This window comes from Antrostomus carolinensis, unplaced genomic scaffold (assembly GCF_000700745.2).
Source record: "Antrostomus carolinensis isolate BGI_N321 unplaced genomic scaffold, ASM70074v2 scaffold29547, whole genome shotgun sequence".
NCBI lineage: Eukaryota > Metazoa > Chordata > Aves > Caprimulgiformes > Caprimulgidae > Antrostomus > Antrostomus carolinensis.
The window spans coordinates 1-23734 of NW_010327103.1; the positions used below are offsets into that span (position 1 = coordinate 1).

Genomic DNA, 23734 nt, shown 5'->3' on the forward strand with positions numbered 1-23734 from the left:
CCTCCCCTCAGCCCCTTCACCACCTCTGGGGCTTTACGCTCGCTTTCGTCTTCCTTCCAGATTTCGGAAGCTGGAGGGTCTCAGCTTCATCTCTGCAAACTGGATGGAATATTCGTGGCCCTTCCAGTGGAACCAGTTAACACCCTGCAAAGATAAAGATGAAATGTGGGAGGTCATACATCCAGTTCTTCTGTTGTCAGACCTTACTGCTCTTGTTTCAGCTTGCAGGCTGTTTTCTAACCTGGGAAGAGAGGCAAGAGAAAGTAGAGGGGCTCTGGGAAGCAGAGAGCTCTGGCCACTGGCACACACACCCCGTACAAGACCCACCTGCTGTCCCCTAGAGCTGCCAATCTTTGCCTGGCTTTCATGGTGGGAAGAACATTTTGTTTCATGTGTTGAAAACTAACATCATCCCCTGCACACTTGGGATATTCCCTTGGAAAATGATACGAAATCATCAATATTTCACTAGCTGACATTAAATTCTTGTTCTGTGAGCAACTGCCCATATCTTTCCCCATGATCCTTTGGTTTGGAAAGTGAGCTTGGCTGGTGCTCTGTTGTCTGGGTAGCTGAACCACCAGACAGATTCAGAATTGCAGTTCCCCTTTTAATGTATTACAGAAGCCTTCAAACACCAAGCTCACCTGACTGTGACTGTTGTCACCATATCTGCCCATCAGATTGACTCGGTGACAATTCTTGTACCAGAATGCACCCTTGTATGACAAAGCACAGTTGGTGATGGCAGAATCGTTGTCCTTGTCAAAGGTGGAGAAGGACCTTCCATTATGGTACATCATGGAGTCACCTGGATGGGAGAGACAAACAAAAGAGCCAAGTTAGTGGTTTGTCTAGTTTAGATTCTGCAGAAACTCTTTGTACTGTGCCAGTCACTGTCTGTAAAACCTGCCTGTGGTTAAAGTTTTTTAATATTTAACTTCTTGTACTACAGAAGGAAATACACAGTTTTTTGTTGTTTGGAGGCAAGTCAAAATGTTTTTCCAGGTGGTCTGTAATTCCCAACTTAGTCAGTGGTTTTTCATGCAGCTCAATTTCTGCACTTCTTGCTGAAAGCTGGATTTTGGCCCTGTACAGAAGGCAGCGTGGACAAACCAAGTCCAAAGGGATCTCCACAGGGAGTGAGTGAAGACCAAAGGAGTCTTCACACTTAACTGATCCATGCAGGAAAGCTGCCCATCTTCATTAGCTGCAAACACAGCCACACAGAGATGTCTATCTACTGCTGACGTCCCTCTCCCAGGGTCTGGGTGCAATAGGAGCAGCCTCCAGTGCATGCCTGAAGCTGAGCTCACATTCATGCCTCACCATCTGGGTTGCTCCATCCATTAATCCTAGACTTGAATGCTTAGGAAGAGGAAGTAGTAGGATTGAATCCTACTAGCTGTAGCAGCTGCTACTGCTCTACATCAGTGTGTTTGCCTTAAATAGACATTAATTCTACTACTGCTGCATCTCTCCTTTGTCCTGAGCCCTATCAACTGTGCATAAAGTTCATGTGATGGTCACAGAGCAGAGTCTGTATATACACATCTCTGTGATCTGTTTTATGTACCAGCAAAAAAATATCTCCTTTTAAGACATCCCGTGGAGCTGGATTTATCTGTTTATCTCTTTCATCTGTTGAAGCCCTGAAGAGGACTCAATAAGGGCTGCAGGGTTTGCCCCAGTATGATTACAAAAGGCAGATGATTTGTTCAGCAACATTACAAATTATGTGATAGCAGCACTCTGATGCCTATTCCACCGACAAGAAATGAGGCTGTGCTGAGCTATTATTAGCTGTATAAATGACAGTCAAGCATTGGCCAGATGAGATATGTGGCTGTTTAATATACTTGTTTATATTCTGTCATAAGAATGCCATAAAATGTAGCACCTAAATGACTGGAGGATTTAAAATGGAAACATAAAATATATTGGTATGTTCATATTTTCCAATGCCTGACATACAAGGGGTACCTGCTGCGATGATGATCTGCAACATTCACACACAGTTACCTTGAGCCAACTGGGAGGAAATTGCAAATCAGAAGAAAATAAAATATTTCATCTCACCTGCTGTGCCACTGTACCCATCCACTCTTAACCGGTATCTGCTCTTCACATCTCCAACGCTGAACCTGTCGTAGACAGCATAAGCTGTCTCACCTTTGTCCCTCAGATCCACGCGCAGCTCGTACTGGCCCTGAGATGTGATTTTGTGGAGGTTCTCCAGACCTGTGGACATAAATGAACAATCCATTTGTCTCCCCATGTTTATTTGTCTACCATCATGTTATCCCATACAGAAGGTCATACTGGTCTGTATAAAACACCAGAGCATAAGCACTGGTGAGGGAAGTGAGCTATTCCAGCGGGATGGTAATGTTTGGACAAAAACAGATAGATAAAAGCAGGTTGGTTGAGAGACCTCTTCCCTTCAAAGCACAGTAGCAGGTGGCCTCTTGGAAAAAGTAAGCAAAGTTGTGCTGTGTGATCATCACTGTTTTTCATCCACAACCAAATAAAATGCAGTGCCATCTTTGAAAGTTTCCTTTTTACTTCTATATTCCCCACTCTTGTTGCTGGGGGTGTCCTAGGAGTACAGGAATAAGGTGGTTTCCAGTTGCTTTTCAGGTTGCCACTTCAGGTGACCCAAGAAGCGTGATATCTATGAACTGCAACTGGGGGGGGACTGACTTGGACCTGGCAATTTCAAACTCCCTTGCAGCATGCTGTCCCTAGCCTCCTTCACGCGGATTATGTCCCCATTTACAGAGACTCTTACCAACTAAATGGAAGCTTCAAAATGGCTCCTAGTCTTTTGGGCTTTGTGTTTTCTTTTTTTAAAAAAGACAAGTTCTTGCCATTTACCTATCCAGAATTCATCCTTAGGATCTCCAAAACCAGCTACATACGTCTTCCAGTTCTTATAGAAATCTTCTTTTCCATTTTGACGCCTCAGGAACACCTGCAACAATGACGTGCAAGAACTGTTATGGACAGACTGTCTTTGACAGAAAGGGCACTAGCAATGTGGTTTTTTCAAGATGCAGAGGTTGGCATTGATGCTCCCTTGCCCTTACCACCCAAAGCAGCAACCTCATTGCAGTTACTGAATTGTACCAAGTCTGTTGAATGCTCCTTGCTCTCCAGTTTATCTACTGGGTTCCCAGGCTCCCCTGAGTGATGTGGCCTTTTAGTTCCTGTTTTCTGCTTTTTTAACAGCCCATTGCTGTTCTATATTTCTCAGCCAACAGTTTATACATCTTTTAGTCTCCTAGCCATGCATTTCTCCAGCTCCTTCTCCCTTTCTGAGCCCTGGTTCCCTTAGACACATACACACTTGAGGACATCAGTATGGAGAGCTGGCATTTTACTTGGATCCATCTGTTGTCTGGGTGGGATGTGTCCCTTGTATAATGGCCTGGGAAGCCCAGCCAGCCACCAAGCCATGTGGCTGCTGAACAAATGCTTTCTCTGGTCTGCGCTTTAAACTCCTTCACTGTCTTTCTCATTCAAATAGAGTCAGTCCACCCTCCTCTCATCTAATGAACTATTCAGAAGGTATGTACCTGATCTAAGACAGTCACTGCAGCACCCTTTATAGCCACTGGAGAGAGATCAGTGCTTTTCCTAGGTGCTGAAACCACTGATGTGACCCATCATTTGGGGACACTTCTCTCCTCCAAGTATAGAAAGGGCTGGTAACTGTTCTAGTCACCTAGGTGTCCCACAGAGATAAAATTCCTCAAATTTATAGACAAGTCAGCCCTACTCTGATAACAAAATACTACGAGGAATGCCATAGACAGCAGGGATGGAATCTGCTACCCCTACTCCCAGCACAGACACATGAGGATGCTGTGGGTCCTCTCCCCCTTACTCACAATCCATCCGCCTCCATCCTCTCCCATGTCGCAGAAGACTTGCAGAGGCTGAGCCTTGTCCCCATTCAGGTAAATTGTGTAGAGCCCAGAGGTGGTTTCTCCATTCAGGAGAGCCTGGGAGCAGTCTTTAGGGTAAGGGTAGAGAAGACCAGCTGCACACACACAAAAAAAGAGAAAGCAGTCCTTAAAAAATCAGCAATTACAAGGAACTCATAAAATAGAGATGACTCATGAAAAATCTGTTGTGGGTCAATTGCACAGCCAGGTACAGAGCCCAGGAACGGGCTGGAATTGCTATCCTATATAAAAAAGATTCACAATAACCAGCAGATGATGTCAGTTTTTCTTTTGATTATGCTTTTTCATATCTGTCTACACTTTTGGAAGTGCTGTGAATGTCAGGTAACTACTCCTTGCTATGATGGGAGTGCATCCTCCAGCTAAATATTTAAATGGCATGAGCTGTGCTTACAGCAACTTCTGGGTAAAACCAAATCTACCAATCTCTGATTATGTGACAGAAAAGGACTAAAACTAAAAATAAATAAATGAGGAATATTTTGCTAACAAGTACAATATGTTATAAAACTAGGCTTCTAAAAAACAAAGCAAACAGTTAACAGTTGAAACCAGAGGGAAATATCATTAAGCATTTCTTTATGACAACAAGCTAACAGAATTGTCACAGTCAGAACAATTTCTAACCCCCGAGAAACCTTTTCCTTTTTCCTTTTTGAATTCACTTAGGCCATTCACTTTTTCAACCAATGGTCTAATTAATTGCTGTTCTAGGTGTGTCCATAGGAGATATTTTAACTGTGGAGCTGTTGGTCCCTTTCCACTGTGTTCCACATCCCTGCCTGTGCCTCAGCTACAGAGAATTGGCAGCAGCTTTGGGATTTGCAGAAAAGCAGCTGTCTGCAGGGAGCTACTTCAGTGGTTCCCTCTCACTAAACAGCTCACAAATGTAGATTTAGAATTAAGGCCAGGCTTAAGCATCTGCCTGAAGAGGCTGACACTGCGTTCATATGGGTGAAGTCACCTCATTCAATCCCTGCACATGGTAAATTTGCCAAACATCACAAATACACCCAGATTGAAGGCTTCTCCTGTTTCTAGTTGTGGATTGTTGCCTGTTGGTGGGGTTCAATCCTGCTCTATACAAGGAGTGACTGTGAGCAAACTCGGGGCTGTGTGACTGATAATAGCACTTTTGTGAGTCCTTGGGCTGAAGTTGGTACAGGCAGCAGAAGGGAGGATGGAAATGGCTGAAGGTCCTACTGGGTCTGAAAGGCTGGAAACCATGAAAAGAGAGACAAATGGCAGGAATGGTTTCACAGTTAATATTGAACAACAATTTTTTTTTATTTTTTATTATTTTTTTTTTTAATGTCAGCTGTGAAGTGACCTTCAGAGAACCCAATCTATTCCTGCATTCAACTCACTGGAGAGCTGTCCTGTTAGAGCCAGAACAGACATGCACGTGGCTCTGTAAAAACTGATCTCAGAAAGAGGAGGAAAAAAAAAAACCTGCCCAGAAATTCATCTCCTCGCACCACTGAACTGCTTTGTATGTATGTGTGGGGTTTGCTCCTATTCAGCTTAAAATGCTGATTTGTTTTAACAGCTTGCTATGGATCAATACAGAGGTAAATCAGGGTGTCAGTTTGGATTTTAAAGAGAAATGGTCCTTTTGTTATTTTACACAGGATGTTTCATGAGAGAGGAGACTAGAGAGGTAATGTGGATGGATATGAAAAAAAAAATTGCAACCTTCCAGTCTGGGGAACGCAGATGATGCTACAGCTCAGGGGGAACAGGGACTTTTGCACTGACTCCACCAGCAAATGAAGTGCCTACTGACAACTGGATTAAAAATCTTCTACGAGATCTGTGTCTGCTTATTACAGAGCTCAGCTCTGTCCTGAGAGCAGTAACTTTTATGTTACTTCAGCGATGCATGTGCTCTAAAGTGTGTCCTTACTTGTGGTGAAAATAGTCTGGATCGTTTTACTCTTCAGGGATCCGTTCAGCGCCTGGAGTTTCACCGTGTACTGGGTAGATGGGTTCAGCTCTGCCAGGCTGTAGGAAGTTGTCTCAGGGTTTAGGATGACTTCCTATGGAGAGGAGAAATAATACAGGGAAATCTCAGTGAGAAAATCTTAATGATGGGAACTGTTACATATTTTAATTTATCACTTTTTAATTTTTTTGGGGGGATAATTATTTATGGTATTTTTAAACATTTAAGTTATTTAATACAAAACTTGTATTCCTCTAAGATTTTTATCAAGCTAACTTTCTTTAGAAGTTCGAGAAAAGTTGCCTGGAAATGAATATTTACCATCAAAATGTCTAATGTGTGATTTAAAATCAAGTCAGCAATACCTTGAGTGTACACAATGTATAGATGTCTCTGTGAAACTCATAAAAAATTAAGAAGAATCACCCTTTAGGGCAAGGAAATATCATACTCCAACCTTCAAAAGGCTGTTTTTCAGTAACTTTGAAAGACTGAATTTCAGTATCCTTACAGAATTTGCCTTCTTGAAAATCAGAAACTTTTCTAATCTACCAGGTTGGAAATCCAAAATTATCTGTAATTTTTTTCTGGGATTACCCTCATTCATATTTCAGCATCTAATGTAATCTAGTTATGGAGGAACATAATAAAATTATTGGAGAGCAAGAGGTACTTTCAAAGGCGATTCATCCTGCTTTAGGCACCTTATTTGCACAGGAGTGGATTCTCCTGAGTTTAGAAAGGGGAACCCCATTCTTTGGGGTGTGTGAGTTTATTCCATGATACAGGTTTGGAATGAGGGATAATGGTTGCTTGTGCTTTAATCCATATTGTGGAGAGCTGACTGTCAAAATTCAGGATATAATACAGGAAAATACTGAAGCAGATTTTAAATGGATTGGTGGTTTTAGTGCATTTAGCATTTTACTATATTTAACTTAAGGCACATGATTATGACCCATTGCTGGACACTTCAGAGCATCTCTACTGCCCAGTTTTGAGGCACAACCCTTCTGGTTTGCTTACAAGTGTTATACCTTGACTCTGCCATCGATGGACTCATAGATCAGGAGATAACCAGTGACAGGAGCACGTGGAGGTCTCCAAGTTATCATAGCTGTTTCTGACTGAACCTCAGTGGCACTTAAATCTCTCGGAGCATCCAGTCCTGAAGGAGACAACAGATCAATTACAATAACATCTACAGGGAATTTAGTACACAGACTGTCTTAGAGGCAGTATATAAAAACAGGTCAGGAAAGCAAACTTTTTCTCCCCAGAAATTTGGAACTAAAAAAGATTTCAACCTAAATTTTATGATTAAAATTTAATTTTCCCATTGGAAGTTTTAAAACTTGCTCTAGGTGAACCTGCTTTGGTGGGGGGGTTGGACTAGATGATCTCCAGAGGTCCCTTCCAATCCCTACCTTTTGGTGATTCTGTGTATTTATATAAAAGTTAAAATACTGTCTTGTCTCAGGCACTTTGGTTTATAAGCCATTGCACTGAAATGTCTTTTGAAACAAATTTGTCCCTTCTATTATTTCACACAAGAAGCCAGATTTATATATTCCCAGAAAGAAAAACTACTTTGGTTCCAATGATGCCTTTTTCAAATACGAAATCTTTTTCATACTTGATCTGGCTACAGCTTTCCTTCTCCACTGTAATTATAACACTGAATTTGTATGACTCAGCTCTTGGTTCTCTAGTTAACACCACGGGAAAAGTCAAATAACAGTCAAGAAAATTAGAAATGTCCATGATTTCATTGGTGCTCATGGAAAGCCATAAGTATGAAACCAACTGGATACCTCCAGCAATGGTAGCCCAACATCAGTCCTCCTGCTCCTGTTTTGTGTGAGAATCTGTAGAATTGGTGATAGAAAACCACCTTCTGGATCAGTCACACTAGCCTTCCATCAGAGAAAATCTGGTACAAATACTATCAAAATTCAGGTTTCTAGTTAAAAAAAACCCCTACAATGTGCTGTCTGACAATGCTATTAGAGAAATGGAAACCAGGCAGGACTAGAAGAGATGGCAGCTCTCCCCACAGTGAGGTGGGACATAATACCTGTAGTAAACTGGGTGGAGAGGGTCTCACTCTTCTGCATGTCCTTCAGTGCATGGACACTCAGTGTATACTCAGTTGCAGGTTGAAGACCCTTCAGGTCATACTCCACAGTGTTTCCTGATACCATCTGAGTAACTTCTGGTTCTAAGAAGAAGACACAGAAGAGAACAGGTCCTGGTGTTATTCAGACATGTCACGATGTACTCAATTCCATGCTCCATTCAGTGATTTATTTACTTATTTATTTTACTAGCTGGGAGCAAGCACAAAATAGGAAAAGCCCAGAGCCCATCTCTCTGCTTACACCTACACTGAATCTGAATTAACACCAGCATCCTTTATCTAAAAGTATTAGCACTCTCTAGTGTTCATATGAATTATAACACCAGCTTTTCTTCTCAAGAATATCAGTTATCTCTATTCCTGTCTGAATTGGGAAGGCTTAAATAAAATGATCATTTTTAAAATGCTTCCAGCAAGGCATCTCCTTCACATAAGAGTCCCCTGCCATCCTCCTGGAGTCACCCTGCTGCACCCATTTCTGAGCCTCTCTCAAGAGCTGCGATGCTGTCAGCTCCCTGACCCATCACTAACTCTTCTTACCATCCTCAGAAGCATAGGAGACAACATAATTATCCACAGCAGCAATTGCTGGCTGCCAGGTTGCCAGAGCCTCAGAATCTGTGATGTTCACCACTACTAGGCCTGATGGGCTGTCCAGAGCTGAAAGAAAGAGAATAACAGATTAAAGGAACTTGACAAACATTCTTGGCTCTGTGTGCAATGCTCTGTTGTAAATATATGATCTAAAATGCACAAACACTGCTGCTTGATGCAGCTTTTATGATTCCCTTTGGAATAGTGGAGCTCTGCAGAAAAGACGTCAGTGGCTATAAAGAGAAATCAAATGTCTCCACTGGAAAGGGAGGTCAATGCATGAAAAGATTAAACACTGGGAACAGACATAACTAACTATATTCTCACATCAATCTTGATATCATCAATCTTAACAGCTCTGTCAGAGCTGACATATTTCTCTCAACACCCTCAAATCTGGACTGCTTTTTTAGAACAAACACAGGAGACAGAGCTGGGGAAAAATAACCAATGTGATGGCAACTGATAGCCACTGTGACCTTCTACCAGCATGCCCTGCATGTTTAAAAATAAATCAATCAAACAGCCAGCCAACCATCCAACGTCCTGCCTTGCTTCCTCATGAGACTCTGTTTGGCACATAGTTTTATGCTCTCCCTGAACTGGGATAGATATCTGCTTCTAGTACATCTGGAATGGGCTACAAAATTAATGTTATTATCCAATATTCATAATCTAGGTGTTCCTGCTCTGGCAGGGGGATTGGATTAGATGATCTTTCGAGGTCCCTTCCAATCCCTAACATTCTGTGATCTAGTTCCTTGCCTCAGCTCTCTGAATATTTGTTAGCCCACAAAAAAAGGAATGAATGAATGAGACTGCAGGGTGGGGTCAGTGGGATCATACTGGACCCTCATTTCCTGCAGGGATATTTAAAGCTGTATTGAAGAAAAATCAGGAGAGAGAATGTTTTTATGCTTAGAACACAGTCAGGAACCTAGGAGATGTGGAGCTTGAGTCCACAACAGAAACTGAACTGTTCAGCTGAGCTGACATTTTGCTCCCTCATCTGTAAAATGGCATTAATTAAACTTCTGGGGTTTTTTCTGATGTAGTAGGACTGTAAATACATGAATTGTCTCTGTCTCACTGCAAGCTGGTTCAGCACATAGCAAATGGGAGTCTGATCAAATTCAGAAATTCTACACTTATCTGAAATACAAAGACAAAAAGAAAGAGCTGGCAAAAAACTTCCTACTGTTTGTGCAGACAGCAAAAATGGGATCTCAGTGGGTCTTCAGCTCCAGTTCCTAAATGTCTCCTACAGCACAGACAATGCATTTGAAAACCTGCTCTTTCCTCTTTCTATATTACCTGTTTTCAGAGTGCCAGAGATGGGTTCACTTTCTTCAAAGCCTTTCACAGAGATGATACTAACGTTGTAGTCTACACCTGGGATTAATTTAGCCAGCTTGGTCCTTGTCTTGCTTCCATCGACTGTAACAACATTTGGAGTACCTAAAACGAAGCCAAATGCCAAAGGATTAGTGACACAATACTCCAGTAAATGCTTGATAGATTTGTCAAAGATACTATGACCAGCATCAATGTACTTGTACAGGAGGAGGTGAATTTTCCCCAGTTAGTAACAAACACTGATGTCAAAAGGCAGCCTCAGGAAAAAAATATTGCTTCCACCACACTTACATCTAAGACATTGGTTTGCATTCATTCCTAGTGGTATGCCAACAGTGAGAAAAAATTAACATTTCTGTTCAGAAAAATATAATTTTACAAACGAGATGCAATGTGAAAACACAGCACTCTCTACATGGAAGTTCATACATCTACGAGGGTAAGATTTGCAGTTTAGATCTGCAGGGGCTGGAATTTTCTCCTTCACCCATCTAATTTCAAATAAAGACAGTATATATTATTTTAAGAGATGGTGCATGTGTGGGTGTGGATTTAGGACACATATCTGTTTCAAATTCTGGGTTTATTACAGGAAAGCACTTAGACAAGTGCTTAACTTTATGTGGATTGCTCCTTTTCTTTTGTGGAATCACTATATATTTAAAGTTGCATTTGTGCTTATATACTATCACAGAATCATAGAATGGTTTGGGTTGGAAGGGACCTTAAAGATCATCCAGTCCCAACCCCCCTGTCATCAGCAGGGACACCTTCCACTAGACCAGGTTGCTCAAAGCCTCATCCAGCCTGGCCTTCAACACTTCCAGGGAGGGGGCATCCGTACTATATTGTCTAAAGGCCTCTATCTTTACTTGTCTTAGTCAATAGCATGTCTTTTATGGTCCTGATTCTGTAGTGTTTGGTCTTTAGCTGTTTCCTTTCAGAGATGTCCCTAAATTATGCTAAAAATCTGTTTAAGTATAGGAAGTTTTTTAAGCTGAACATTAAAACAAAGATATAGTGGATAGAATGAAGCAACATTGGGGAATACTAAGAAAAATCACTGCCTTAGAAAACTATTATAACCATGGGTTATGATTATTATTTCCAAGGGACATATTTTCAACTATGCTTAACTCATAAAGTACCTACAAAATAGTGAGACAGTTTGGAAACAAATCTGTACTTAGGATGCTCAATGGGAACAGAGATTTTTGTGAACATGACCTTATTAAGGGTACAACCATTACAACATCTAACTCTGAGCTCCCTTACAAGTCTTGTCCATGGGCTGTGGAACACTATGTTCAGACAGAGGTTAGCTACTGGGACCAAGTACACACACCTGTGTTCCTGGTCAGCAGTTTGAAAGAAAAAGAGATGATCTGTGGAAGATCACCTGGGACATCCACTGAGAAATGGATATTGGCACAACAAAACCTTTCTGCTCTCCCTTTTACAATCTTCCTCCCTGTCCCTCCTTGCAGTTACTCACCTCCTGTGACAGGGACATAGGAGATCCGGTAGCTCTCCACACGGGTGCGAGGGGGTGTCCAGCTGACTGTAGCGGAGTTTTCCGTGATGTCAGAGAAAGAAATTCCCTTGGGAGATCCAACAACTGTCAATGGAGAATAGAGAACAAACACACCGCATAGAAAGAAAAGGTAAATAATTTGTTTATCAGTACCCAGTGCCAGAACACTGGTTTGTCTTACCCCTCTATCTCAAGAGCTGATGCTGTCGATACTCTGTCCTAAACAACACTAATGTAGGGAGTCACAAACAGTTAATGGTTTTATTACATACCAACAGCAACAATCTATTTGGTCTAAATTTTCCTTTTTCAGCAACATTACAGCAGTGTGTAGCTTAAAATACCCCAGACATAGATCTACATATCATGTACGCAGAAGTAACCGAGATTTCAGTGTCACAGAAAAGTATGGAGGAATACTTACAGGAATGCCATCCCATTACTATTTCTAGTAATTCTATTATATTATTCTACTAGTAATTGTATTGATAGCTTTTTCTACCCCAGTCTCACTTGGATGATTTTTAGACTTTCCATTGAGTCTCACAGTCCTGTGACACACAGCAATGTCAGCCCTTAGCAGAGAAGAGATCTCTCTTTCTGACCCTCAAGTTTCTACTATAGGCTGCCTAAAAAAGACCTGGACTCAGTCGCATGAGTTCATCAGGGGTCTATCCTCTCAAGCACTAATTGCCTATAACTTTTGTTGGCTTCAATCTAGAAGCAATAAGATTGTCTTCTTGGAATCTTTAACTGAGACTATGATTTTTCTTAAGTATGTTCAAGCACATCCACCCAGAGGACATCCAAGCACAACTATCATGAGGAAGGCACTTGTGGTTCCACTGTAGCTCTTTGTCACACAACCCAGCCTTTCCCTGTATAAACCTGAGATCTACGTTTGCCCATATAAATTAGATCAATAAGCTGGGCAAACAAAGCCCAAGTTTTGCCAAAATGACCCAATCTTAAGATGCAAACCAACATGTATCTGAAACATTCCAGTTTAAGGCTTAATTATACTACTGCAAAACAAGCATGGAAAGGGCTTCTGGAAGGACATGGTAAAGAGACCTGCCACTTCAAAGTTTACATTGAGCATCTCACTTCCAATTTGCTTTTTTAACTGTAACCAAAACAACCCTGACACGTGTTAAAAAAATAAACAGCCCACACAGAGTAGACCATTAGCACAAAGAGGAGAGATACCAAACATCAGCCACATTAAGAGCGGTGGAGACAGGCTGAGAGGAGGGGAGGGGGGCAAGAGAAGAAAAAAAAGTTACTGTGCTTGAAATAGCTTGGAAAGAACGTGTCTGCAGGAAAGAAGTTAGAGGGCTGTTTGTTCCATGTGTCCCCAAAGCTCTAGTAGCAATGCACTAAATCAACTGAAAGGCAAGAAAAGAAAAACAACTGAGCTCTCAAGGGAAATGTAAATTATTTCTCTGGAGCTCACTAGACGTGTTGTATTTGTGGGGTTTGCTGACATGGAAAAGCCAAAGAAAAGAAAGATAATGGAGAAAGCAAGGTGTGATTATTAAAGCTACATGGTACACAAAGTTACTACTGAATTAGGCACGGTCTGAAGGAAACAGAAGAGAATAAAGAAAACCTGGGAAAGTAAGAGAAGTGGAAATCATTTTGATTTTGCTTCATATTGTAGATGCTCTTAGTTACTGAAAAGCGCTAGTGATGACTCTGGAGAACAGAGAGATGGAGAAGCACTTGGTTTCCATACACACAGGGAATTTCAGCCTTCCCCAGAAAATAAAGTGCCTGATCCACCCCACTTGGACTCTGTTGTGCACACTTCCATGGGCTTCATGCTTGTTTTCTGTACCAGGTGAACTGCTCCTTAACAAACAGTAGTAAGAGCCTTGACTATGTGAGAGTCCCACATCCCCAACTACCCCAACTGCAGCTACTTTCCTGGGAGTAAACCTGGCAAAGAAAGTGTAACGGACCATCAGAGCAAGCATCAGTCCTGGAACGAGTCCTAGAAATGTAAAAGTGGTACCTTTGAGCAGAGGGAAATTAAAAAGAAGCAAATGAAACCATCTTCTTGAGCTACCTGAAAGCCAAAATTAAGCAGGCATAAAAACCAGCCAACATGCTTCTATCTTGTCACTCATAAGAAACCTCAGTTCATCTGTTGGGCAGATACAGGTAATTAGCAGTATCTTCCAGCATCATTCCCCGTTAGTTTTATGAGAGACTAAGAACTTTCTGGTGAGATTGATAAAGCACCCATGATACCTGAGTAGCTGCTAATTTGCGGGATTTTTTTTTGCTAAAAAATTGTTCTTTGATTCCTAACAGACTACAGGAGTTTGTTCACTGGCTCTTTTCTCCTAAGCAATGGGAAGCATCAGGTTGCATTTATCATGTATAAAGAGCACGTGAAGTGCACGGTGATCTTCTCAGATGAAAAATGCTGTCACAGTGTGGCAAAACACCATTAGAAAAAGAAAGTAGCAGCATGAGACACACACTTCCTACCAAGGATGTTAAGTCTCACCTTCCTTCCTTTCAGCAGGTGGTTTGCTGTACAAAGAGAAGAGGTCAGACCCTCAGAGAAGATTGCTTGGCAATGCTTAAACCAGATTCATCCAACTGCTCTGATTCCACCATTTGTAGACCTGATCCCTGAAGACTGCATTTGTGTATACAAGGGTACGTGCCCAGGTAGGAAAGAAGTGGGAAGCTATGAGTGATAAACACAGAGGAGGATTTTCAGTCTAGATTATTTTCCTGCCATCATTTCCATGGTAGGGTTTGGTTTAGGTTTGCTGGTCTGTTTGCTAACTTTGTTCCAACTCTTATTTTACAGTCTCCTCTACTAAAATTAAAAACTGTCTAGCTAATTTATTCCTTGCTCACTTGGATCTTGTACACAGACCAGAATAAAACAAGGCTCAATATAAGCCTGAGCTACCCCCTTCAGGGATAGAAATGTTTCTTTGCAACCAGACTGGAAAGGCTATAAATATACATATCTCATCTAATAATCAACTCCTAAAAAAGAAACTGGTGAGATGCCTTGGTGGCCCCAACTGCCCAATGTGGTGCAACCTGCAATCCAAATTATTTAGCTGTATTTTTGTGGCTCCAGCTCTGTTAAAAATTATCCATGGGCTATTTATATCTGATGAACCTCTTTTGGGCTATTGGCTTCAGTAGGTGACATGTGCTAAATTTCCCTGAAAGAACTGAATAAGAATGTAGTCATGAAGAAAATGATAACTCTTAGTTGTCTACCATAAATATCCTGGAAGTCAGTGAAAATGGGGACATGCTGCTAACAAGTGCAGTTGACTTTAAACACCTCTCTCCATTATGAGTCAACCCACATGAGCCTGGAGGAAGGTGGCTTGTGATGGATGCATGTTCTGCTTCATGTAAATGTCTGGGTGAGTGTATATATGTCTTCACTGTTTATTCAAGAGATGTGATGGCAGTCACTGGAACTGGTCAGAAATGTGCCTTTCCATGCTAACAACTGGCACCACAGACATGAGGGTGAATCATGAGGCTGTGCTATTTCAGGAAAAGCTGTTCAATACTGAATTATTGTTGTCCCTTTTCTATGCATTGTCTGGAGTGCACTGCTACAGCTGAGTAAATGCCTTTTTAATGCATTTCTGCTGGCTTCCTCCCACACTGAACTTACCTGTCCCTTTCTTGTACTCCTCCTCTCAGAATTAGATTCATTTGAAATTATTATAGCTTTTTATCAGAAAGCTCAAACTTTTTAAAAGAGAGCATTTGGGTCACAAGACATTGATTCATTTGATTTAGATTTAAGTATGTTTCAAAATGAAACCATGATTTTGGTGGAAAAGAATTGAAAAGATTAATTCAAAAATGCCAAAAATGAAATGCCTCAAATTCTAAACCATTTTTGTTTAAAATAAACTCAGGAATTCTACCGAAGCCATGAGAACTTTTTACTTGACTAATAGCTGTTTATTTTCATACAAGAATAATATAAGAAAAAAATATTCTAGTCACAAACTACAAAAACTTCCTTTTTTTACCTGGCACTGGGAAAATGAGGCTCTGTTCTGGGGGAGATTTTTCAGAAACAGCTATAGGTTTAGGTTAAATTCAGACAGCAGATATTTGCAGTTACGTTTACAAAGCTTTTTGATTAGTGTGACTATGAAAGGCAAGAACTCCAGCTTTGTGGAATTGGAGTGCTGCAATTGAGGGTTAAGGACTTGGTATTTTTAAAACAAAATGACTTAAATTGGCAGTCATAGCTGCATGTTTTCTTCTGGATGACTTTACCTAGGTAAGTCACTAAGCTAATTTACATCAGGATTCTCATTCACAAGAATGAGAACATAAAACAACATCTTCTGAGGGAGTTCAAAGCTTTGGTTTTGCAAGAAACTCAAGTTTACTTTGAATTACCGACCACATGTTGCTCCTGGTAACATCAGTCTAAGTTAATGGTGCTCAATCCTTTGCTGATCAAACTATAAATAAACTTATCAGTAGCTCAGGTAAATTATTTTTGTCATATTTCTTTTCTAGGGAGGTAAATTGTTGTGGAGCAGTGATATGTAATTAGTGCCAGGAAATCACTGAATAAGGTTGATCCAGAGACAATATTTCTTGGCTTTCAAAGCCAGAACTTTAATTGCTAGACTCTGCTGCCTAATTCCAGATCATGACAGTAATTGAGTAAAACAACATTAAATAGAGAGGGATGAAGTTAAGGAATCTGAGATGGTTGATTATACCCCATTGAACCAGTAACAGCATTGGAGATGCTGTAAGACATCCCCTTGGATAAGGGACATGCAGGAGACAGTTTGAACACCTGAGCAACAGGCCAAGCTGCCTATGAAAAGGAAAGATGCTGAAAGAAACAGGAATGAACATGTTACACTTTTCCTACTGCAAAGACAATACCTGTGGTTGCTACTGCATTTACGGGCTGGGAACGCCGTCCACTGCTAAGTCCATAGAGCTCAATTTCATATTCAGTGCCCTCTTTCAGCCCTGTTATATCCTGGGTGCGCTCGTGACCTGGCACTATTAGTTCCAGTGGATCAGATTTCCTTTTGGTATCCCTGATTTTTAGAACAAAACTGTCGAAAACCCCATCATCTGCAGTCCAGGAGAGCCGGAATCCATCTGGAGTAGCATCTGAAACCAGAAGGTTGTCGACCTCGGGTTCTGCTTCTAAAAAAAGGGAGAAGATAGCAGTAGGGAAAAGAAATGAATTCTTTAATCAGTTCTTCAGAGACCTGCCTGAGGTCTGTGTATAGCATACTGTAAGAATCCAACCACAGTTCAAGGAAAGGGAAACAATCTGCCAGCTATTAAAAAATAAAAAGAAGAAAAGAATATTAACATTATACACATACTGAGGAAGATATATGTGAGTGTGTGCAGGCCCATTCAAACTTTCACTCTTTAACAGCAAATCCACTGCATGGACATACACCACTTGCCTCTGACATGCAAAGTTACACATGCTAATAATAAGTTTCCTGTGCATTTCTCCCTTGCTTCCTATGCAAAACCTTTATGTAGGATAAAAACAATCTCTTGTTATAGAACTGCAAGCATGCCTGTAATATTGTCAGGTCTCTCTGTTAGGAGGACAACATGGAAGCCACTTGAAAGTGTCTTTTTCTTCATGCAAACCCCTTATTTCATGCACTTCTGGCACCTGTGATGCTTCTGGTCAGTTGAATTCTGTACTTTGATATTTAAAAGCAGCAAAGGGGCATAATGAAAAGTCATATCCCTTAAAGAGCACACTTAAATCCAAACGCAAGACCTACTGTCATTAGTGAAAAAACCCTTTCAAGGGGATCTCCAGAGCTGTAAGTTATTACCTGTAAAACATCTTTAGCTCAGTATGGTCAGGCTTCATTACCTAGAGAAATGCTACTGGAGTGGTTACTGTCTTACAGCATCTCCAATGCACTTCTTTCTTCCACAGAAAGACATTCCTATTTATTTTCTCATGAATCTCCAATCAGCTAACCAGCAGCTTTACTGCTGCATAGTCAGCAATATGCAAATGAGACTTGATGGCTATGTGGGACTAGAGAATCAGTCTGCAGTAATTTTCTAAGAAAGCTCAAGTGCTGCTGGAAAATGACAGTTATGATAGGGTTGAAAACATGAGCTAAGGCTTTCTGGAAAGAGATATCAACTTTATGGTTTGCAATGATAACACTGGATGGTCTGTGGGTGGAACCCACACAGAAAGTGAAAGGAGACCATGGGCAAGAAATCCAGTATGAATCCTCCTGAAGGTCTTCTTGATTGGCAAGTTGGAGAATGCTGATATGCCCAGCAGCTGTTAATAAGATGAGCTCCCACATGCAGCCATTTTTCTTTAAAGATTTTGGTTAGAAGTACCTGCATGACCATACCAGAAACTTTCACCCCTCAACCCATGTCATGCGCCTCTACAGGACCCCTCATAAAGAAAAAAGGAAAACATCCCATTAAAAGGAACAGAATTTCATTGGTGAACCTACATAAATCAGGAGGAGTTATGTGTAGCCACGATGCAGAAAAGGATGCAAAAGCCAAGGTTTGCTTTGCAAATGGATTGCATAAAACATCTTCCATGTGAGAAGAAAAGTCAGAAAGAAAGGGTGTAAGAGGAGAATATGTTCACATTAAAATACCTGTAACAGCCACAGTGCTTAGGGGCTTTGTTTGATGCCCCTTGGCAAAACCATAAAGCATAACCTCATAGCCAATGCCAGTAATAAGGCCTTTAAGCTTCAGTTGCCGCTGGGCTCCCGTAAGGAGGAACTCCTGTGGGTCCAGCAGCTTGCCAGAATCCACCACGACTACTAGAAAGTTGTCAAAGGCATTCTCCGATGCCATCCACGACACTGTGAACCCATAAGGGTTCATATCAGAGACAGTTAGGTTTTCCAGTGGGGGCATGGCCTCTAAAAGAAGGGAAGGTGCAAAAACACACACACAAAAAAAAAGAAGCGAAAAACATTGTAAATTAGAAAGTGTCACAGATTCCACCAAACATAAATTACATTTTCTCCCAAAGTATGGATTTAATAGAAGTGCATAGCCAGGACCACAAGACTAGGATTTTCAATGGAGTCTCCAGAAGTTAGATACTCAATTCTTAATTTTCAGGTGTCTCAGCACCTCATCTCACAAGCTCCATTGAAATTCCTTCCAAGCTCACTGTGTAAGAATGTTTCTTCTGTTACACATGCACTGTAAAACAGTTATAACCAAAACTGGTTTAGAAATGCTCTGCATAAAGCTTTCATTTCCTTCCACTTGTGTCCACCATCAGTGCTTTAGGGAAAAGCCTCAACTTTGGCATTCACAATTCCTGTATTTTGCTTCTTTAACTCTCTACTTCACATGAATATCTCCAGCTTTTCTTTTCAGTGGTGGAGGGGTCAGAGATGGCAGAAGGACTGCCAGAAACAGGACATTGATCAGGCGGGGTCATAGCCAGTGTAAGTACACTTGGCAAGATTATTTTTGGAGGGGATAAGAGACAAGGCTGAGTCTGCAGTGGCTAATGACTGCAGAACAGAGCAATAATCTGTCCAAAGAGCTTCACAGGCGTGGTGGTATGTTGACAACTTAAAGAAATTCCTGTGAAGGGTCTTTTTTTTTCACATGACCATGACATCTATCAACATTGTAGAGGCCGTGGATCAACTCCTCAAAATTTTCTCACCAAGTCTCTGAAAAAAAAAGGGGGGTCAAATTTTCACAAGATGGTTTCTCAGTGTATTTTTGCTCACTCAAAATCTGACAGGTCAAATATGCAGATCAACTGGCTCTGTTAAGCCTTGGCCTCGATCCTGGATCTCTGGCATTGCTAGTTTTTGTCTAAACTATTTGACAAACCTCGCTTTGTTGGCTCAGGAGCTGACTCATCTAATCTTCCAATCACTCCAATTCCATTCACTTAAGAAAGTATCAGTTAGTTAAACTCAGAACTTTCTCTGGAAAAGGGTTTTGGGGTTGGTTTTGACATTTCACAACAGCCAAAGTTGATCTTCTGTTAGAATTTAGCATAAAAGTTCCCTCCTAAAGTTTTATAATTTGGAAATCCTTATGTTTTGATGTTTACACATTTGAGTGCCAGCAATTCAGCTCGAATTTACTCAATTTGGAGATATTTTTTGCAACTTACTTGCTTCTAATCAAGCAACATCAAAGACTGACATTTGGTTTGGTCTCTGGGAGGGTGGGTAAACAAATTAAGAGCTCCAAATGCTGAAATTATTTTTCCTGGGATGGGTGTTGAGTGACACCAACATTCTAGATCCATCAGGTGTATGTGAAATGCTGGCACATCTTTCTGCTGGGTTTACCTAGCTGTGGGAAGCTTCCTCTCAAAATACCCGTGTCCATGGTTTATTTTTAGAAAGGAAGCATTTGTGCTCTGATGGAGCAAAAGAACAGGGGTTTGGAAAGCAAAGTTGCTCATTTCTGATTATGTGACTGAATGTCATCGGTGGCTGGTGCGAAATGCAACCATTTGTTTTAAAGGAAATGCTGAGGGACATTGATTTTCACAGACTGACAGTCCAGATGCTGGAGGGATGCTGCTACTTCAACTGGTGTTCCCACTGCATGTTAATGAAGAGAGTAGAGAAAGGAAAAGGCTTCAGTTTCTCCATTAACCCTACTTAGGGTGTCCATAAGTCTGTGACAAGTCCTAGTAGCACATACTGGCCACCTAATACAAGATGAATTCTGTGGTATTTATAAGATCATCTAGGAGGCATGTGATGTACAACTGATCCCAGTCAAAATCCAGCCAAAATATTCAGAAGTAAGGGATGTGTTGAGGGGACATCACAGGACAGGGGATGTTCTAAAATTCAGCCCTCTCCAGATCCAATAACTGAGTATTAGGTAAATTTCCCCCCCAAACTTCAGGAGTTAAAAAAGATTATTAGACATGGGAGAAAGACTCCGGAGGGCTCTTAACTCACTTTAGTATTCCTCCTAAAAAAATTTTTTAAGGTCAACCTCACTGGTCTGACCCATCCTTGCACTAAGTTTCCAAACAAAAATCATTGTTGCTGGACAAGATATTCAGTGCTGTAGAGAGTTTTTTTATCTATGCTGGAATAAATATTTTGATAAAGCCAATAAATAGACTGCAGACCTTTAAACAGGTACCTGTCATGACAAAAGCAGTGAGGGGCTCTGTGTTAACACCTGCATTTGTGGTCCCCTTAACGTTAATGTCATAGCCAGTGTATTCTAGCAGGCCTGAGATGTGAGCGCTGCGAGCACCTCCCGACACCGTAATCTCCTGGGGTTCCTGTGCTGCATGGGAATCTCTAATGTGTATAACAAACTTGGCAAAAGGCCCATCTCTTGTGGTCCATGAGAGGTTGAAGCTGTCGGGGGTAACGTTTGTGAGTGTGAGCGTGCCCAGCTGTGGCTCAGCCTCTGAAGGAGAAAGGAACACAGGTGAAGAGACAGCATTACTCCAAAGGGCTGGGGGAATTAGCAGTGGAGGTTTGTAGATGCTTAAAGTTAAGGCTGAATGTTCTAGCCTTGTTTTGCAGTGACTGATTGAAGAAAGAAAAAAAAAAAAGAGGAGCATTTCAAGAGCTATTTTGTAAGGTTTTGGAAAGCAGCCATTGAAATTAGTGCTGACTTTTAATTTTTTTTTTCATTCCAGTTTCTTAAATAAACTCAATTTTCCTAATTAAATGTGGGCCTGATTTACAGAAGCACCAACAGCGTACAGTCCTGTGGTAAAACCATATAAATTGCAGGAACTCTGCACTTGGAATTTGATGGGAATACAAACCCACAGCAATTCCAAAGTAGATAAAGTAAGATTCAGGCAGGAATTAGGTGAGTCCACAACAGACATCCTTGACATCCCAGTTCAGCTTCTGTTTAGTGTTTCTGTTGCCTGGAATAGTAGATACTTTTATGTTTGGACTCTGAAGTTTATGAAGGTTTTCAATCCTATATAGTTATTATCTCAGCAGTAATCTCAGGCCAAAACCTCCCTGGACTCCACAGATAAGGTGTTCCTCATCCTCTGATTAGGAACAATCAGAAAATATCTAATAGATTGAACAAAAAAACCCCACAGCACTGCTGTTGCTCTCCTTTCTGACTGTTCAGTAGTCAGGGCACTTCCTTAAGAAACAAAGACTTTCCTTTTCTGCTAGAGGAAATTCAAAATCACATCTCTCCCCTGCCAGGGGAGTTGCCAGGGGAGAAACTTGGCCTTCAGGCTACAGGAGAGCAAGAGCTCCTTAGCTGTCTTGTTTTAAAGCTATTCCACTTAGCATAAAATCATTAAAGATTCATTAGAGCACAGAGAGAGCACAAACATGACCCAGCAGTCAGGTGGTCAGGGAATCCTGTCTGCTCTTAGAGTTGATTTTCTAGTTTTAATCTTGCCAATTGAGTATAAAACCAAGAACACCTTGGGAAATGTAGTCAGTGAGATACAGGAAAATAACTGTAAGTGATTCATGCTGGGAGGAAAGTAAGAAAGATGTATCCCACTGACAAAGAGAACAGTGAAAGAATGAAATCCTTTTCTTGAATAAAACATGAACTGCTGCAAGATGTTCCAACTTTTACTCCCGTCCCTCATTGCAAGACTTTTAAATAATAGTCTACCTTCTTCTTTGGAATTGTTTAGGAACAGGTGAATCCAAGTGGCCCCAATTAAGGACACATGCTGATGTCATGCTGTCAACCAGTGACCATCAATGCCTTCATGGCTGACAGTAAAGATGTCACCATGTAAGCATGGTACTTATGAAGACAAGGGAAGAGGTGGGAGGATATCCACAAAGCAAACAGGCTTGGGTTGAGAACCCAGTGAAACTGAACATGGAGCCATCAGCCCTGCATGCAGGTCAGGGAGTACAAACTGATCCTTTCCAATCTCATCCTGAAATGACCACATTCCTTTACATGCCGTTTGCATCCAGTCAGGCACATTTTCATCATGACACCCAGACTCCAAAGAACACTACATGCAAAGGAAGTTCAAATTATCTCTTCAGGCAAGTCTTAGTGATCTCCTGCCATCCTGGAATCACTATCACCACAGGAAAAGCTCTGACATCCAGTGAAACAAGACAGGTCTTAGATACTCAAAGGTAGCAATGCAAGTGATAGAGTGGTGGCCTGACCATCAAGAAAGGGTGAACTAGTTTTTTGAGCCCTGCTCTCTGCTGGGAACACATAAAAATACTAGACGGAGAAGATCAGAACCAGCACAAAGTGGCCATACTACTCCATGCGGTTTTGGTTTCTCATTTAGCATGCTTCATGAAACTCCCACAAGAGATGCAAATATCTTGGAAGACAATTGGTTTTAAGAACAAAGAATCAAAATGGCATGCAGGTGCCTCTTCAGGCTGATAAAGTCATGAAAGCCTCTCACCCACAACAAAGCAAGTGAGGATGGGATGAACAAGAACTTTATTCCAGATCAAGTGCAAAGAAACTCTGTGAAAAAAATCAACCATCTGGAGCAAGTCAATTATATATACACAGAACTTGCAGATAAGTGTATATATAAAGAAACCAATCATGGTTTACTGCTGCCTCCCTTAATGCTGGGGACACTTTTTCAGCCTTTTCCATTGTCTCAGATCTCTCTTTACCCAAGCGCTCTCAAGCCCAGTGTATTTCTGCCTCCCCTCATAGTGATGTCCCTAGAATTCACCAAAGGAACGATGATGAGTTGGAGCCACGTTTTAGAGCAGTTCAGTGGACAGCAAAAGCAAGAAGAGAAAAAAGGCAAACCTGGAAAGTGAAACAATGAAATACCTGTGGTTGCCAGTGCTGTCAAGGTCTGACCACCTTGCCCATCAATTACACCATGGAGTTGGACAGTGTAATTAGTGGCAGCTTTGAGTTTGGTGACTACATAGCGCCGGGAAGCCCCTGGCACTGTGTGCACAAGGGAGTCCAAAGGGAAGTCAGAGTTTCTGACTTCTAGAATAAAATGGTCAAAGGCATTGTCCTGTGCTTCCCACGCGAGTGACATGCTCTCTGAGGTAGCATTTGATACAGTGAGTTTGCTAAGGAGAGGTTCCTCTACTAGGGGAAGAAAAACAAATGGAAATGTATTGCAATTATTAAAACCCAAAGCAACAAAATTAAATAGTACAGAATTTGGCGTTCATATGAGCCACAGGTCACAAAAATCATCTAATCTT

The 23734-nt window shown here is 41.3% G+C and overlaps 1 protein-coding gene across 1 annotated transcript; it reads right to left on the reverse strand.

Moving 5' to 3' along the window:
• Positions 1–25: 25 nt before the first annotated feature.
• LOC104520114 (tenascin) lies at positions 26–23615 on the reverse strand (the record flags this gene model as incomplete). Its single annotated transcript, XM_010171820.1, has 15 exons — positions 26–144; positions 648–811; positions 2080–2241; positions 2878–2974; positions 3894–4045; positions 5878–6010; positions 6954–7084; positions 7994–8137; positions 8597–8716; positions 9965–10108; positions 11502–11624; positions 16461–16733; positions 18203–18475; positions 20703–20978; positions 23343–23615. Coding segments are annotated over 15 exons (2576 nt in total), but the record flags the coding sequence as incomplete, so codon positions are not given.
• Positions 23616–23734: the final 119 nt, after the last annotated feature.